General features: G+C 38.8%; 1 protein-coding gene across 1 annotated transcript in view; it reads left to right on the top strand.

The window, feature by feature from the left end:
- The window catches only part of LOC135210248 (zinc finger protein ZPR1-like), a 147,978-nt gene extending 133,374 nt beyond the window's left edge, over positions 1 to 14,604 (top strand). Inside the window, exons 7-8 of the mRNA XM_064243097.1 lie at positions 6,107 to 6,236; positions 10,312 to 14,604. Of these exons, the coding sequence (XP_064099167.1) occupies positions 6,107 to 6,236; positions 10,312 to 10,533 (352 nt within the window). The 3' untranslated portion in view covers positions 10,534 to 14,604. The remainder of the gene's footprint in view (positions 1 to 6,106; positions 6,237 to 10,311) is intronic.
- The last annotated feature ends 3,575 nt before the right edge of the window (positions 14,605 to 18,179 follow it).

Genomic DNA, 18,179 nt, shown 5'->3' with positions numbered 1-18,179 from the left:
CAATCAGTGTTGTGAGTGTAGTGATGTTGATTTTGCCCCTAGTGTTGTGGAGGGGGCGTCAGATCGGTCCTATAACGCCTCTAGGTCTAAACCTCTGTCGGACTCCCAGGACCAGGGAGGGGGCAAGTTGAAAACCGAAGGGGGTTACGGGTTAACCCCCGGAACCCCCCACCGATCTGGTGTCCCTTCGGCAGGATAAGGCTGCCAAAGATCGTGCACTGTGCACGAATCATGAAAGATTGCTTCTCGTCCTCCGAGGCGTCCTCCCCGCAAGGTTGGAGCTCTCGAAAGGACTCGCGCCCTCTAAAAGAAGCTTCAGAGAAGAGGATGCTTCACGTCCTCTCTCTCGTCAGGAGGGAGCGTCAGAGTACTGATCTGGCGTCCCTTCGGCTTGACTTAATATCGATAAGCGTGACAAAGACGCAAAATGTCGCACAGGCGGCTGTCGTCTTGGTCAAGAGATTAAAAATGTCCTTAAGGCAGGACCCTCACGAGGACGCCTTTCGAGACATTCAACGCTCTATCGAGAGGAAGGAACGTCTTTACTCTTGTAGCAAGGATTGTTTTCTTGCTTTCCAAGACGCTCCACCTTCACAATTTGCCTCATCGAAGGCCAGGAAGGCCCCTGGCTTCATTAAGATGGCCACTTCGCTCTCTGCGAAGAGAGCGTTTAAGAGAGTCCAGGATTGGATGGATTCAAGGAAGGTTAAAGGGAAGACTTCGTTTGCACTTCCTCCATCTAGACTGAAAGGGAGAGCTGGGATCTGGTACGAAACAGGAGAAGAAGCAGGATTGAAAGCACCGTCTTCTTCTCAAGGAGATTTCGCCAATTTGGTGGACGCTCCAAGGAGGTCTTATTTGTCATCGGCTAAGGTTTCCTCCTCCCCTCATGGCGCTATGTATACGTTATGTGACGTTCGCTTTACTACGAAACGGGATATTGTTCAAGCTCATAAGCTTGACGTCCGGCAAGCTGATTTGCATAGTCAAACGGCTCGCCAAGACGCATCTTACTCGTCCCTAAGGGACGCTCTGTCAGCGGACAGAGATGACACTGGACAGACTATCCTAGTTTTCGACAGGAGAAGGGCAAAGAATTCCTCATACCCAAGAACACACAGGCGTCCTTTAAATGCCCTTCTGCAGTGTCGATGAGCGTGACAAAGACGCAAGATGTCGCACAGCCGGCGTCGTTTTTGTCAAGAGTGGCGAACGTCCTTAAGACTCGTCCTGATGACGATCACCGTACTTATGCTTAGGACGCTCGCGTTTCATGAGCGGCTCTCCCCTCGCCAGGAAGCCTCTCAAGTTACTCGTGTTGACGCACATCATTCACTATGACGCTTCCCTTGATGTTCGTCGCTCTTCTATTCCGGACGCTCTTCAAGACGCTCAAAGAATGCAATCAGGACGTTCGGCAAGCACCTCGCGACGATGCCTTTCGGAACGTAGTGCTCTCACACTTCAGGAGCAGCGTGCGGCTCTCCAGGACGCTTTTCGGGTGGCCTTTCAGAAGACGCTCGACGTCATAAACATTGATAAGCTTTTTGGAAGACGCTTGATGTCTTACACATCTGGACGCTCGCCAGGACGCTAGCGAGGACGCTCGCCAGGACGCTAGCGAGGACGCTTTTGAAAACGCTCGGCATCCTACACGTCATGACGCTCGGTAGAGCACTTGCCAGGACGTTCTTCAGAACGATAGGCGTCCTACGCATCAAGACGTTCGGCAGGATTCCTGCAAGAACGCTCTTCAAGAGGGCGTCGTCGAAGTAGAGGAAGGAGTTTGGTCTCGTCAAGATGTCTACTTCGCTTTCTACGAAGGGGAGCGTTCAATAGAATCCATCACTTGATGATTCCAGGAAAACTGTAAGCAGATTTCGGTGTCATAAAACGCCTCGTCTGCTATCGGGATTGCGCTGCCGAAGGGGAACATTAAGGTCCTTCCTGTCGTAAGCCCAGTCTCTAATCAGGAATCCTGCCCCTTCCTCGATTTCTGCGGGAATCGGGAAGGCTATATGCTCGAATTCCTGGATTACTTTCCGTCATGCAATTGGGTTAGTTCTCATTGACAAAGTTCTTAATAACATTTTATCGCATAAGCGGATAAGTAACAAAATTTCGAAAGAGCTCTCATTCATTAGTCAGAGGCTCATCCAGGAAAAAGACTTATTAGACTACGTCCATGAAGTCTTATGTCAAATATCATAAGAAGCTTGAACTTTCCTTTTCGATCTTCGGTTCTCACTTGAGGATTTCCATTTGAATAATATTCCTTTCTTGGCAAAGAGAATGAAGACAGTCGATTTCCATTCTCTCTCTCTTACTCGTCGAGGAAAGAATGTAGTAGAGAATTAGATGTTCAAGTGACTGCAATACTTATGTATTTTATCTTCGCGTCATATTACTAATGTAAAGTTCAAGTCATATACACATATCGTAGTTACCTCTACAGATGGCAACCGAAAGGACTGTTATTTAAGTGTATTTAATCGGTCCTTCCTGCAAACTTCCAGGAGTTTCCGGTGTAAGGACAATGCTTGAAGGTATTGTTACAACAACACCAACTCAGCTTCTGCATGTAGCGAATTATGTTTCGCTTAAATATGCCTGCTTGAGAATTTTCTTATGATCGATAATAGTAACGAACCTATTCCTTCGTAGAAGAGAGTAGCTGGTAACTCAGGCGAATAGTGCGAAACGAGAGGTTGCGTCATTGTGGATGACGCAGTATATTTAATCGGTACTCACGCAACTTTCCAGGAGTTTCCGATTTAACATTGGTTAATTAAGCGTAATGTTACGACAACACAAAATCAGCTTCTGTATTAGCGAATTCTGTTTCGCTTAAATATGCCAACTTGAGAGTTTCTGTTCAAATAATGGAAAATCTATTCCTTAGATGAATAGAATAGCTGGCAACTCGGCATAAGACTGCGAGAAGGTGAACATAAGCTGCTGCCTGTAACTGTCACAGTGTCTCACACTGTCACCAACTCAGTGTTAGGTAGCTCGTTGTACTGCTCAGTCGGTTACGTCTCTCTCTCCCGCGGGATTGATTTACGAACCGTATTTATCTGCCCTACAATCATGACTTTCGCCTCGGGTTGAGGGGATTTCTGGTAATGATGAATAAACGACTTCCTTTTGCTAAGAAATTTTCAACAGAGATATCTCTTAGACATGTTCGGCGCTGCTTACCGCACTGTAACAGAATTCTGTACGAGTCTACCAGCAGCAATAGCACTATAATAATGCGTCTCCTGCTTATGCAAAGCGCAGCCTTATTAGGGAAGGAAGCATGCTTAGTGAGGGAATGGATGAGTCTGCTGGGGACCATTTCCTCGCTGGAGAAGCTTGTTTCCCTGAATAGACTGCAATTCAGACCTCTACAGTTTTTCCTACAGGAGAACTGAAATAACATCAAAGATCTAGAGATAATTCTAAACGTCTCTCAATGGGTTAAGGATCACCTCAGGTGATACTGAGAGGGAGCCAGGCATCCGGACAGAGGTCCTGGCACATAATCTAAAAGAATTGGAAGCAATTTGGTTGGCTCTCCAGTTCCTCGAAGAGTGAGGTTTTGGTCGAGTGGTCCAAATCATCTCAGATAATTCCGCAGCTCTCATATCCCAAGAAAAGAGAGATGGTTTATCGGCATAGGCACGGAAACGTAACGATCCTTAAGAGGTTCGTTACACGATTGCACGTCCGTGCGGATCTTCTCGATCGACGGCAGCAACTACTGACGTTTGAGTAATCCTCGCTTAGAAGTATGTCGAGAGTTGTGGAGACTTTGGGGACGTCCTTTCGTAGATTTTGCAATATTGAAGACGAAGAAGCTTCCTCTACGTTGCGCCCTTATTCTCGATCCGAGAGCGGTAGCAATAGACGCCATCCTATAGTATGGAATGGGGATAGTTGGTTAGCCCTTTTCCCCTATTCAAAAGCTTAGGAAATGTAATAAGATAATCGCTGGCGTCAGAGGAGTGAGAAAAGACGCTGATCGCCCCATGTTGGCCTTCGAGAGGCTGGATTCACAGAGGTCACGTCCTTCAGAGAGCACTTTCCAAGGACCCTTCCCGAGAGAATCGGTCTACTCTAACAGCCTCACTTCGAGAGGTACCTAAAATCTCTCCGCTCTGAGTCTGAATGCGTTCAGACTGTCAAGAAGCGAGAGGATCTTCAAGATTAATTGCAAGTCTCATTGCCAAAGCAAAGCAGTGCTGCATATTTTGCAGTGTACCAATCGGAGTGGGCCGTTTCTGGACATTAGGGCAGGAGGAAGAATGACTGTTCCTCCACCTCTGACCTCTGTGAATTACTTTAACACCCTGGCCCTTCCCATTCCGTATGAAGTATGGGATAACCTAGCAGTCCCAACTATTGTAGAATACGGAAATATGTTGACAGCCTCTAGGCTCAGAGATTCGGATCTGTCAAACAACAAAGCCCTTCACGATCTTTGAGGTCTGTGGAAATCTTGAAATTTTTTAGATCGAAGCTTCCAGCATGGAACTTAGATGTAGTCTGAAGTTCCTGATGTCAAAGCATTTCGAACCTCTCCTTTCTGTAAACTTAATACACGTAACCAGAAAGGCTAATTTTCTAACCACTCTAGCTGCGGCAAAGATGGTTAGTGAGGTTTTAGCCATCATCAGAGGTTTTGGCTTTAGAGGACATAATTCGGTGTCCTCTAAGCCTTCCGTTCTTGCTAAGAACGAAAACCCGTCTAACCCTTGGCCCAGAGACCTGGAGATCAAGGGGATGGCACAAATTATTGGGCAAGAGCCACAGAGAGTCCTGTGCCCTGTCGGGACTCTCAAGTTTTATCTTGATAAAACTAAAGAAAGTCGAGGTCATTCGGACAATCTGCGGTGTTCCGTAAAAAGACCAGACTTGCCCATGTCGAAGAACGCCCTGGCGTTATTTTTAAGGAGTCTTTCTAAGAGGCTCAGTTCGTCATGTTTGAACAAAGATTTGAAACCTTTTAAAGTAAATGCTCACGAGGTGAGGGCGCGGCCTCGGAAGCATTTCAACAGAGCATGATACTCAGTAATATCCTGAGTGCCACGTTTGAGCGAAGCAACTCTGTGTTCGCTTCACACTCCCGACGGGATGTGAAGACGACATATGAGATCTGCGAGTCGCTAGGAACCATACATATCCGTAGAAATATTATGGAGGCAGGAAGCAGCACGAATCCTATCCTATAGAAAAGGGATAGGTGTGCTTTTAACTTTGAAGGGTTGGTCGCTTGAGGCGCTTTCCCTTTCGTTAGCCTAGAAGTTATGGGACTAACTTCGATAGGTTAGGTCAGGTGGTGGTTTTAGCTTCGTTGCCCTCACAGTATGGTCAATATTGGTCTAGTCACATTGTGGTCACGCTCCCGTTGACAGATCATCTAGAGCACACCAACTACACAGGTCACTACCTTGTTGGCAACTCTAGTAAAGCAAAAGCAGACTTCGGTGACAGTAATCAAGAAGTCGCTATGCTAACAGGTAAGGAATCAAGATGTTAATCATCTGCACTTGAGGTGTTTCCTAATCCTTCTATTCTGTCCCTTCCCACCTCCAATGGTGGGATTCAGCTATATATATATCTGACAGGTAAGTTTCATGAACAAAATGTTATTGTTATGATACAATAAAGTTTGTTCATACTTACCTGGCAGTATATATAATTAAAGTACCCACCCACCTCCCCTCAGGGGACAGTGGTATGAAAAATCTGAATAGAAAATGGGAATGGTTCCTGATGTCCGCCTCCCAGCGGCGGGAGTGGGTACTGGCCACCTGGCCGCCCAACTCGTAGTGCCGGGAGTTTTGAAATTTTGTTCTGTCGGACTTCGGGGAATACAGCTATATATATATCTGCCAGGTAAGTATGAACAAACTTTATTGTATCATAACAATAACATATTTGAACATAGTATACTACAATAAAGTACAGGTATTCAGCTTCAAAATTAGACTAAAACCAGCTTTTGTATCTTGAAAAATAAAATTGGTCAGTACTTTCTTGTACTCATCCCTATTATAAAATATACAATTCACTTAAGAAAATTATGAAATTAATTCAATTTTTTGTTTTTTGATAATAGATTCACTACTCTGGAAGGCCTGTTAATGGACATTCGCAATGACTTGGAGAACAATCCATTTCTGACTGGAGATTCTAGTGACAATAGTCGCAAGGCCATCATTCAAAAACTTATTGCTGACTTGGAACAGGTAAGGTTTGAATTGCAAGTGTTGTATATTTTTCATATGACTCATTTGGGATATCATCATAAGTTCATAACTGAAAATAGTTGGTGAATATAAGATTCGGCTACGGTGATGCGATTCCTTTTTTGTACATTTAAGTTTTAGAAGGTAAGTTCATTTCAAATTGTTGCAGCTTTTGTCCTTGTTCTGTGCAGTTGTAAAAGAAATTTTAATTCCATATTTTGCCAATACACTGACTCCTCAGTTTATCAGTATTTGTTACCTATGAACTACTATATTTTGGTGGATATTTGCTGGGCTACCTTATTAATATTGGTTCCTTTTGCATGTGCTTTTGTCCCTTCAATTTTCCACGGGTTAATGGCACCAGCTCCCAATGAAAATTCAAATTTGCCAATAACTCATAATTCCCTAAACCTAAAGGCTGAGTACTTACGTTATGCAGACAGTTGTAGGTGGCAAGTATATTTTATTTACGGTTGAGTTAGATGACATATCGAATATTACGGGAGATTCATCCACGTTGCTGGTTAATGATAATTTTTTGTCATGAGTAGCTCGAACATTGTTTTTTCTTAGTTTCAGCTACAACTTGCAGTTTAAATTTAGCAGTATATTTCCTTCCCAAACTTTTCTCCATAGTGAATAAGGGTAGACAGTACTATACATAAAGTATAGATATATAAATACAGTAATTGTTTACTATTGTATGATGCGGTTGTCATACGAAGTACCGCGTATGATACATGAGAGCAAATAACTTTTTATGTGTGAAAGTTTGGGGGTCACACAATACATGAGATAGCATGTTATACAATTACATACAGGCAGACCCTGGTTAATGGCTCATCAGTTAACAGCTATCTGTTCTCCAGTTAGCAGCACTGATCTCCAGCTAACAGTGGTCTTGATCTTCGGTTAACAGCAACGTTAAGCAGGTTATTAATGCTGTTATTGCTGATTTTTAGTTAGCAGAGTTGGCCGGGAACGGAACCCCCGCTGTTAACCAGGGACTGCCTTATGGTACTTCCATTGCAGCGTATAGTATAGCTCAAATTAACAAAGTGTGGTAAGCTGGGTGGAGAGAGGGAGAGAGGAAACATTTACATGGATACGTACTACGGAATACGCACCGTATTTTGTTTTTTTATGCCTTACATAAGTTGATAAATTTATAAAACAATACCAGTTGAAAAAGTATTACTGTAATCTTGAGAATAGTTCTCACCTTATGCATATTCAAGATTTTCCTCCCACCTAAATGTGTAAGGATTTGCTGGGACATATCCACTTCTACCTAAGTCTTCTACACGAAGACTCTACAGTGTTGAATTTACACAGTTTTTACACCTTCATGTGAAGACATACCCTTACTCAACAGCCAGATATTTATTTATTGTATATCATCAGTATTGTGACTTATTCTGTAAGTGGAGGTGGATCATCAGGGTCCATCTTTTTCATCAGTACATTCTTTCTAACGAGGAGGAGTTGCTTCTCTGGAAGTCTGTGATGGCAGGAGTTGGGGAGGGGGGGACGGGGTGTATTTATGTGGCTCACAATAAATGTGTTCATGCAGTAATGGTGGGCAACTACAACAGATGAGGCCTTAGATTTTAGAAAGTACTGCAGTTCCATTTTTTCTGGCAATGACATAATTTTATTTGGGATCTATATGCTTTTGGGTCCAGATTTTACAGATGTATCACACTCAAGTTAATAATGTTATGTATACATGTTAATAAATAAAAAAAAATCATGCATACTGTAAGTATTTTCATTATGATTTTAGTCTACATTTCTGACCCTACATTGAACATCACTCTGTTGTGTGGGTATGTCTTGATGCATATGTGTAATAAATATACAGCAAGAACGACATAGTGTGTGTAGTTATAAGGTGAGGGATATTTTTTAGATTAGTTATTTTTTTATTGGCATTCTTTTATAAAATTTATAATTTTTAAACAGTAGCATGAAAAGTGAACTACAGAACTATAGTACATACTGGATATAGTGTGCTGTACTGTAGCCTAGCACTGCACAGGTACAGTGCCTGTTTAAAGCAAATAAGAATTATCTTAAAAAGTTTAGGCTCTTAAGTGGTTTTATACATTACTTTATTTATATATTTTAACATTTTTATCATTATTTTTATGGGTTAATATATATATTTTTCTTTATCCAACGCAAAGTTGTGCGAATTGACATTGTCACAATTTTATTTTCCCATATGGGATATTTGATTGACATAGTACACATCTTTTAGTATTGCAAAGTGCTACCGTAAACTCCAACGTATAACTGGTTTCCTGTGGACCAAAGGATTGCCAGTAATTTGAATTTGCTATTTGCATGAGAGAAAGTCTTCTTACATACCACACCTGTATCCTGAACTGTCATTTCATCATTTTTTTTTACCAATAAACAGTATTGATTTGTTCACAGTTTTGTTATTTAATAATTCCTAACATCATATAACAAACATTATCCTGGATTCCCCTGATTCCATTAATAGTGCGAAGAGTACTAAATCCTTACATCGATACAGAAGATGGCAAACGCTCACACACTAATGTATTAGACATTTGATACAAACTACAAACACTGAAACTATATACAGCAGTGCACTTGTTTGTGTTTGTTCACCTACCTACTCCTCAACCACCCTGCCCCCCCCCCCCCCCCCCCCCCCAACACATTCTTCACTTGGAAAAAAATTTTGTCATTTTTCTTTATCAAAAACAATTTTCTAAATAAAGGACAACCCAAAGAGAGTGGTAGGTGAGCAAATACACCTTAAGTTTGTAATTCACTTAACGCAGTGCACACACATTTATACACACAGGCTTGACTATAGAATAGGCTTACACATCGACTTTACATAACAAAAACACACTCATTCATTAAACTTTCCTGCATTAAATTTACTGACTGTCTTATTGTAATAAGCTAGCTTTAAAATGATTTTATATATTTATATTACTATTTTACTCTGTTCTCATTTTGTTTGCAAATTAAAGCACTCAAGTTTAGTGTCACTGTCATAGTTATCCATCATTGGTAGGGAAGGAGGGTAGGGGTATAACAGAATGTTTTTGGCTATGCTTAAACTGCTTCTGTTTTCTCTTCTAAATAATAGTACAATTAAGACCTTTCTTGCTACCCTGTCTGCATGCTTTGTCCAAGTGTTTTCTGCCATACTGTACTACATTTTTCAGTAACATTAGATGCTAAAATGTAAAAACTAAATTTTTGTTTTCTTGATATTATCTTTGGAAGGGGTGCTTATCATATGCTTTTAAATATGGTACATACATAGATAAGTATATACTGTATGTGTGTGTGTTTGTGTTAATCATTAATGTTAAAGTGACCAACAAGATGATAATATATAGATTTATAATCCAAGTATGCAATTAATCTGGTGTAAATTAGTCAGTTCTGCATGTTTTTAGTTTAGTAATGTTTTCGTCATCGAATGAGAATTGCAACTTGGTTTATTTTGAGAGAGAGCATATAGAGAACTTGAGGTTTTGCTATGCTTTTATTCATGCAGTAAATCCTAAGACAGTTAAATGGAGGAATTAAACTTGAAGATTACCAGCAGGATATGGAGGTGTGTGTTTTGAGCTGGAAAACTTTGAGGCATACTGCTGTATTGATCCCACTGCAGTTTACTCTCATTTGGAAGTCTGTGTTGTGTGCTATATTGTATTTTTACAATGTTTATTAATATTGCCAAATACAAGGAAGTTGTGCAGCTGTGTTTGTTACACATAATAGACTTATGTATGTGCAAGATTGGTGGCATTTTCAAGAATGCTGAGTCGTCATTAATGTTGCGAAGTCTTAATGAAATCCACTTGTTTAGCATGATGTTATGATGAAATAGCTGTTTAAGTAAATCATTCAATTTTAAACCATTTATATGAGAAGCCTGCATACTATAGAAAGTGTTTTGCTATATAATTGGCATAGCAAAAAATTTATAATTTTGCTGGTACAGCGCCATATTTGAGTGACTTCAGTTCAAGATCATTGAAGATGTAATAGTTACTTGTGTGTTCTTATGCAGGTTAGGAATGGAAACCTCCAAGTTACAATCAAAATGAACGATCCAGCTGGCAACAGTTATCTTCAGAACCTGTATGCGCCCGATGATGATCCTGAGATGGAGGTAGAAGAGTATGAAAGAAGTTACGAAGAAAATGAAGCTCTGGGAATTAACGACATGAAGACAGAGAATTATGAAGAAGAGTCTATCGATCCAGGCTCAAGTAATTTGATATGTAGTTAGGCAGGATCGTGGTCACTGTAAGGGAATGCTTTTGCTGAAGTCTTTTCCAATTACCCATTCATCCAAGACATCTAGTGTTTAGCTTTGTCTGCTAACATGGATGAAGGGGTGTATCATATGCAGGAGACAAGATCCGCACCCTGTGTGGATCTTACTATCCTGCAACTGAGAATGAGTGTCTGGTTACAGGTACAAGAGCATATCAGATGAAGGAAATCCCCGGTGGCAAAATGACGAAAGCCGAAGTGTCTGCCCTGTTCTCTCCTCTTTTATTGTACTTAATGTACTTTTCAACCCTTTCGTCTTGACCTCCCTCTGTTTTTCGGTTGTGGGCAGGCTCTATCCTACCATGTAACACCTATTTATATATGTCATTCTGTGCAATAGAGCAGTAGGGTAAGAAAGGTTTTCTGGTCATGTACGTATAAGGTGAAACGAACTGTTTTTTAGGAAGAGGTTTGTGAAAAGGAGTAGCAAATGATTGCAAGATTAAATGAAAAGAGATTCAAGGATGAACCCTGAAATGTATGGAGTCTTGTAACCCATTTCCATCTTCATCAGAAAGGAACAAGCTAATTTTTGTTGTGAACATCATATATTACTTGTACCTGAATCTACCTCATCTGACCTGAAGGTAACTTGGTCAAAACTAATAGAAAAGTACATGGTTGATTTTGTTTCTCCAGAGTTTTTATGTTTATCTAAAATAAAGGTAAGAATTTACACTAATGTATAACTTGTCTTGATACCAAATTCTATTTATTTTTGTAGAATGATCTTGATACAGTGAAAATGACAAGAAGTGCAAAAAAAGCATTTACTTACAGTGATCAGTACTGATACGGACTAGTGCTGTGCAAAGAATGGCCTTCACCGTGAAATTTTGGATGTTGAAATAGGATTTAGAAATACTGTATTCCTTAGCAGAAAAAATGTATATTTAGCATTGATCGTTGCTGAAAGTCAGTAGATACTCAGCGCAACTTTCTTGCCCCATTCTTGTATGCATATAATATCTGTAAGCTGTTTCTTGAGTGATGTATTTTTGGATCTTTATCTACTCACTCCCACTCGCCTTTTGAGTTCGATGGTATCAAACTTATCAGATTAGATATATAGTACTCTGTAAGAAAAATCATATAAGTACTTTATAGGAAACATTCCAAGCATATAATGCACTAATATTCTTCTGAAGAGTAATGGTCCAGATGATAATAGCTTTGGTTGCTAATATGAATTACTGTTGTTATTCATAATGAGCATAAGTTCTAATGGAACTGAGCAAAAGACCTTGAACTTGCAGTTTAAGCTTCTGCAGACTAAGAATGCCAGTTTCTGTGATAGGTAAAAATGATAAAAGGAGTAAAAATGAATGTAGATGATAAGTAAAAATGAACAAATGAATACAAATACATAATTAGAAGGAATGGATCAGAGAAAAGTGCAAGAGGTGTTGTACCATCAACAGAATTAAGGACAGTATGAACGGAAAAAATATGAATAAATGAAAGCTAGCAAAAATACATAATCAAAGAAAGATGTACATGAATTTCCCCTGAGGGAAGTAATTTGGACCCAAACTTTGCAATGCAGAGCCTGAGGTTTGACAATGATTGTTGATATAGTGGTCGCCCAGCCCTTGCGATACCGCAACAGCCATGATTAGACATATTTACATCACTCAAATTAAGTAAAACTTAGTTGAAACGAGGGGATGCCGAGCGTTTAATCTATGGCTTTTTAGTAAATATAATACAAAATTTTCCCTCATTTTAAGTAAACAAAAATCTTGAGGTGCTATCACAAAGACCTCTGGTTTTGAGTCCACATGTGGTTAAGGAAATTAGGTTTTTATTTTTTCTTGGCTTGTTGGTGTGTCAACAAGAAATGATTTCATATTTAGAGAGAGCTATATTGCAGTCACCGTTTCATGGAAAAATGTACTATTTTAATTGGATGAGGCATTGTCATGAATAACATTTACAAATGGCTTAAGCTGGTTATTGTCATAATTTTAGTTTCTACATTTTTATATAGATTTGCAATACCCCAAAAAGTGTACTTGTGTAAATCTTGAATATATTACCCATGGAAAGTTAAATGGCGCTTTTACATTATAAGACTTATGTCATTTATTTTCAGTGGCTGAGAATTTAAATGTGTTATTGTATGTTAGAGTCATCCAAATTTAAAGTAATTGTGCTTTTAAAAATGCAGTAACCAACAGCCATGCATAGTTTAACAGATAAATTGATAAAAATTATTTACAGGAATCCTAATTGTCGAGTCCTCTCATTGTTTTGAAGCAGTATGTAGACAATAACCTTTTTGTTGGGAAGTTACAAGTGTATGAATTAGATTTTCAATTGGATTTGGAAAGTTAGGTTTGATATGTTTGTAATTTGGTCGTCGTTAAATTCGTAAAATGAAGAATTCCGTGGTTAAGAAAAAGCCACTGTAGACAACCAAGTTTAAGTGAATAAGTAAGGAATAAGAGCTTTCAACTTTCACTTAAGGTTCTCTTCAAACGTACTGAAGAGGACCTGAGTGAAGATTGAAAGCTCATGTTCCATATTTATTCACATAACTCAGTTGCATAAAGTGGATAGAATGTTTTTTTCATTTCTGGTGAAGTCCTTTGTTTAAATATAGTTGTCAGTGAGCAAGAGATGTTCCTATGTCATTTATATAAATGAATCACTGCAATGTCAAAACTAATTTTATTTATGTTACAATGTCTGATATGGTCCACATTAATGAATTGAGAAGTGCCATTCGAGTTTTTGTATCAGATAATTACTACCACTTAAAGCCTCCTTACTCTATCTGACATGAAAGTAGAGAACGCAATCTTTGATGCAGGACAGTATGTTGCCTCAGATGACTTAAGTAATTTTTCAAACATAAACAATTTGAATGTGTGGGTAAGAGTTTACAGGATGTTTTACCATGCTGTGAGTCACACAGAGGCTAAGATCTGGCAGAACATTCTCTGCAATGAGAGGAGTGATGGGTTGTAAGATAGACTTTGTAGTTACTGATGTAATGGCAGATGAGGACGAGAATGATGGTTGTAGTTCTGACTCACAGTGGTAGATGCTAGGCATTTTTGATATGCAACCCACTCTTGGCTCATCCAGTTTTGCAGAAAGTGATCTCTTTGAATACCTGTTATGCTTGTGACATGAGGCAGTAACCTAATGCTTTTTGAACAGACTAACTCCCAGATGCTGGATTCTTGACACAAGACTGCGCCATGATGGATTTCGAATACGCGCGCACACCTACACAATCTCGATGGGTATTTGATGTAATGAATAGTTTACCAGCTGCGCTTGGAATATTCTATTGTTAAGACCTCAGGTTTGTTAGCTATGAAAAATACAAATTGATTCTAAAATTTGTCATATTATTAAACTGAAGTCCTTTTAGAGGATTCTTCATGCTGAGTGCCATGAGTCAATTTTTTTTTGTTTTGTCCAACCTTTTTTGAACTTTGAGGCAAAACATAGGAAAGGATGACATGCTTCTGTACTCCAGTATATCCTTGGCTTAGAGTCCAACGAGGACAAATTCTGTAAACCAGGTTAATCCAAGAGTTAGCATTATGGTTGCGCAGCCTAAGATATTTAGATGCCTGATTCAAGTTTGATACTAGGAAGATCATTAGCAAAACACTTTCATATTGGTTAAGAGAAGTTATCTTGAACCTGAACCCAGTAATTAATCAAGACTTTACCCTGAATAGTAAGCGCTGAGGGTTCAGTCCATTGTCCTCTTGGTTTGACATTAGAATTTCCTTAATGACCAAAATAAAGTAGTATCTATGTTCCCTGATGCAAAACTTATCGAATGTTATTAAGAAGTAGGAAAGAAATTTACCAGAAAGCCTCAAGGTTCCTTTTGTGTGGTTAATTACTCCTTTCTTTTCTTACACCATGTCAGGTATTGTAACATAAGTGAAAACAATATGTATTTATGGACAATGGAAGCTTTTTAAATTGCTTATTGTCAGTGTAATAAAGATCTATTACTGCTGTATCCATAAAGACATTAAAATATGAAATGTCACCGTTATATTATTTATCCAGTAGTATTAAGACTTTTTTTAATATTGATTTTGTGGTAATTTGGGACTGAAATACTGTATTTGTAAATGTGTTTACAGAAGTGTAGAAATGTATGTATCTGTATTTTATGAGAATGTGCTCAAGGTTGCTCACCACACTGGGGAAGTTGTTTGAATGATAGATTAATGGTATAGTGATTAGTTCCTGTCGTTTAAAGTTAATTCGTTTACAATGTTCTAAAACTTGTGGTGATATGTGATTAAGTGGACTTTACAATGGCAGAGGGTCCTGGAAATTTGCCATAGGATGATTGTTCATCAAAAAATCGAACCAACACCAAGTCCTGTGTTATAACACAAGTATGTTGTAGATGTGGGAGGAAACTAAAAAGGAATGGAGAAGGGGAGAATCAAGGAAAAGGGATGTAGAAGTATTTGAAGATTGTAGAACTGAAAGGAGGTAGTTAAGTCTGGAAAGAGTTGTGTGGATGCTGTGAGAGCGGTCCCATTGCTGAATAGCCACTGGTTCCATGTAACATAAAAACACATGCAAGCAAGCAAGCTGTGAGAGATGTGAAGGGTTGAATGCAATGTTATATACTGAATGTAATTGGAATAGACATGAAGGCTGCTTAGTATTTTATAGTGTAAATGGAGTAAGAGATTTTTAATTCCCAAAGCTTGTAAGAAGAACTGTTTAAATAGAAGAGAAATACTGTGGTAGAGGAGGGAATCGGTTAAAGGAGCAGAACATTTCTCCAACTTTGAAACATTAAATAACATATTCTGGAGTCAGCTTTGAGAAAGAATTTAGACAAAGAATGACTGCATAAGTAAAGAACTGTATAAAAAGAAAAGAAATACTATGGTAGAGGAGGGAATGTAGAAGTAGAACATTTCTACAACCTTGAAGCATAAAATTACATATTCTGGAGTCAGCACTGAGAAAGAATTTAGACAATGACTGCATAAGTAAAGAGCAAAATTTTATGAAACTTGTACTTCTCTCCTTGGAGATTTACTTAATTGGAATGGAAAGTGGAGGAGATTCCAAAGATGTGAGGAAGCGCCTCAGTGGCGTGGTTGGTATGGTGTTGGCATCCCACCTCGGTGGTCGCAGTTCGATTCTCGGCCATTCCATTGAGGAGCGAGAGATGTGTATTTCTGGTGATAGAAGTTCACTCTCGATGTGGTTCAGAAGTCGCGTAAAGCCGTTGGTCCCGTTGCTGAATAACCACTAGTTCCATGCAAAGTAAAAGCACTTTACAAACAAACAAAGATGTGAGGCTATAAAATGCTGAATATTCTAATTTCCAGTTGAGCAGAGATTGGAAAATTGAAATAATGAATCATCATTACTCCTTAGCCATACAACCAAAGGAACTGAATAAGTAAAGTAGAGGTGAGAGAGAATTTTAAGTCAAATCCTTCTCTTATTTGAAAAATCTTTTTTGTCTTGACACTAAAATCAGGCAGAGATATACACTGCTAATTTAGGAAATATCCTGCTAACAGTGTGCCCTACAAAAGAATAGGCATCCTAATACTAAGAAGGAACATCTGGTTGATTGAAATAATCATAGAAAACCAATCTGTAAACTAACAAGTATCAAAGAATCCAGTTGTATTGATATAAATGCAGAACTACATCCAGGGAATTTTAATTCTCTCTCAGTCCAGGAAGAGCAGATACTATTGGCTAAAAACTTAATTCCTGAACTTGAGCTGTATGAATTTAAGAAAATCCAATACCTCGTGCTAAAAGTTGCCAGGATTGACCTCTGATCTATGAAAATTTGGTTTTAACCATGAAAGATGCCACAACAAGGAAGTGGGTGCTGTATGTAGATCAGAACATTATCCCATAGACTGAAGACCTTGAACACAGTGTTAAATAAGACATGTTAATTGTATATTTATACAGGAATGAAAATACTGGTAAGAAAACCTGGTGTACCATTAGAGAGACTGGATATTAGAATTTAGTTTAAGGGCTTCTTGACTTTATACGAATGATAAACAAAACACTATAAAACATTTTCAAGTTCCCATGTTAATAGTCAGTGGTTTAGATGTCCATAGCAATTTTCATTGCTATCTTCCAGTGCCTTAGACAGGTTTTAATGGAATGCAAGGGACCATCTGTTCAATAGTGACCAATTTTTCTTCATATTTATATGTCTGCTACATAGTCCAGCACCTCAAGCACATTGCTTATGACATATTCTGCTATAAAGCAGATTGGAGTTTTTATTTACTGCACTTCAGAAACATTCCACCTGTCCATTACACTAGGAACCATAATGAGAAATAATTTTGTAACAGATTTTGCTATCTAAGGGGGTTTATTTTTTATAATGCCCCTACTTCCTTGGACTTCAGTTTGTTGGTAGGCAGTCCCTGGGTTACGACGGGGGTTCTGTTCTTGAGACGTGTTGTAAGCCGAAAATCGTCCTAAGAAAACCTTACTTTTAATGCTCTGGGTGCATTCAAATCTATGTAATCTGCATTCTTATTGCATTTTTCATAAAAAAACTTTCAAATATTGATTATTTTGCATATTTGGAGTCATATTTCTTCTGTCAGGTCAGCGTTGTAGGCGGCGTAACCCAGGAACATGCGTCATAAACCTGGAAATAATTTCTTATAAATATAATTGAAAAGCGTTGTAACCTTGGAACGTCGTAAGCCGGGGACTGCCTTGTTGCTTACACTCTGAATTCCAGCCTGGAGGCATCTGAAAACTCCCACCATCTTGCAGGAGTTTCCAGATACCTCCAGGCTGGAATTCAGTGTAAATGTTAATATTCTTGAAGAAAAATGGTAGAGGCTGGTGGTAAAGGTATTTCGGAGTATGTCATATGATGGAGGGAGCTGAAAAGGGCCAGTCATGGAATAGGCGAACAAATCAGGGTGGAAGGTGTTTAAAAATTTTCTTGAAAATTGTCGGAGTTTCAGCAGAGGATAAAGTTAAAATGCACGATGGGACTGTGGAGTCATCTTTCGTTGAATGAACTGAATTAAAGATGTTGGAAGTTATGAAAGAGAGAAGGCTGAACCTGCTGAAATGATTAGCCATTGTGTGCTAAGTGAGTGAGGTATGCTAAAAGGAATGAAATGGTGCGAAGTGCAGAGATATAGCAGTTGTTAGTGTGGATGGGAACGTGTATCAGGGTGTTTTTAGATGGCCTGGAATGGGAAAAGAATGGAAAGTAATGGATTACTGAAACTTGTGTATAATTTGCCAGGAAGAACAAGGAGAGGAAGAGCTGGAAAGTGCTGGATAGATTGTGTGGAAGAGCTTTTGTAATGTAAGGTCCTGGAAGCTGGAATTCTTGTGCAAAATGGAGGGAAATGGTGCAGTGAGAGTATGAGGGTCGGTGCACTGTTGATGAGTTTTTTGGGAATTTTGCACACATGAGCTGCATCATATATATATATATATATATATATATATATATATATATATATATATATACTATATATATATATATATATATATATATATATATATATATATATATATATATTGTATATATATATATATATATATATATATATATATAATATATATATA

This window comes from Macrobrachium nipponense, chromosome 39 (genome assembly GCF_015104395.2).
Source record: "Macrobrachium nipponense isolate FS-2020 chromosome 39, ASM1510439v2, whole genome shotgun sequence".
Lineage (NCBI taxonomy): Eukaryota > Metazoa > Arthropoda > Malacostraca > Decapoda > Palaemonidae > Macrobrachium > Macrobrachium nipponense.
This window is presented reverse-complemented; position numbering and strand designations above follow the sequence as displayed.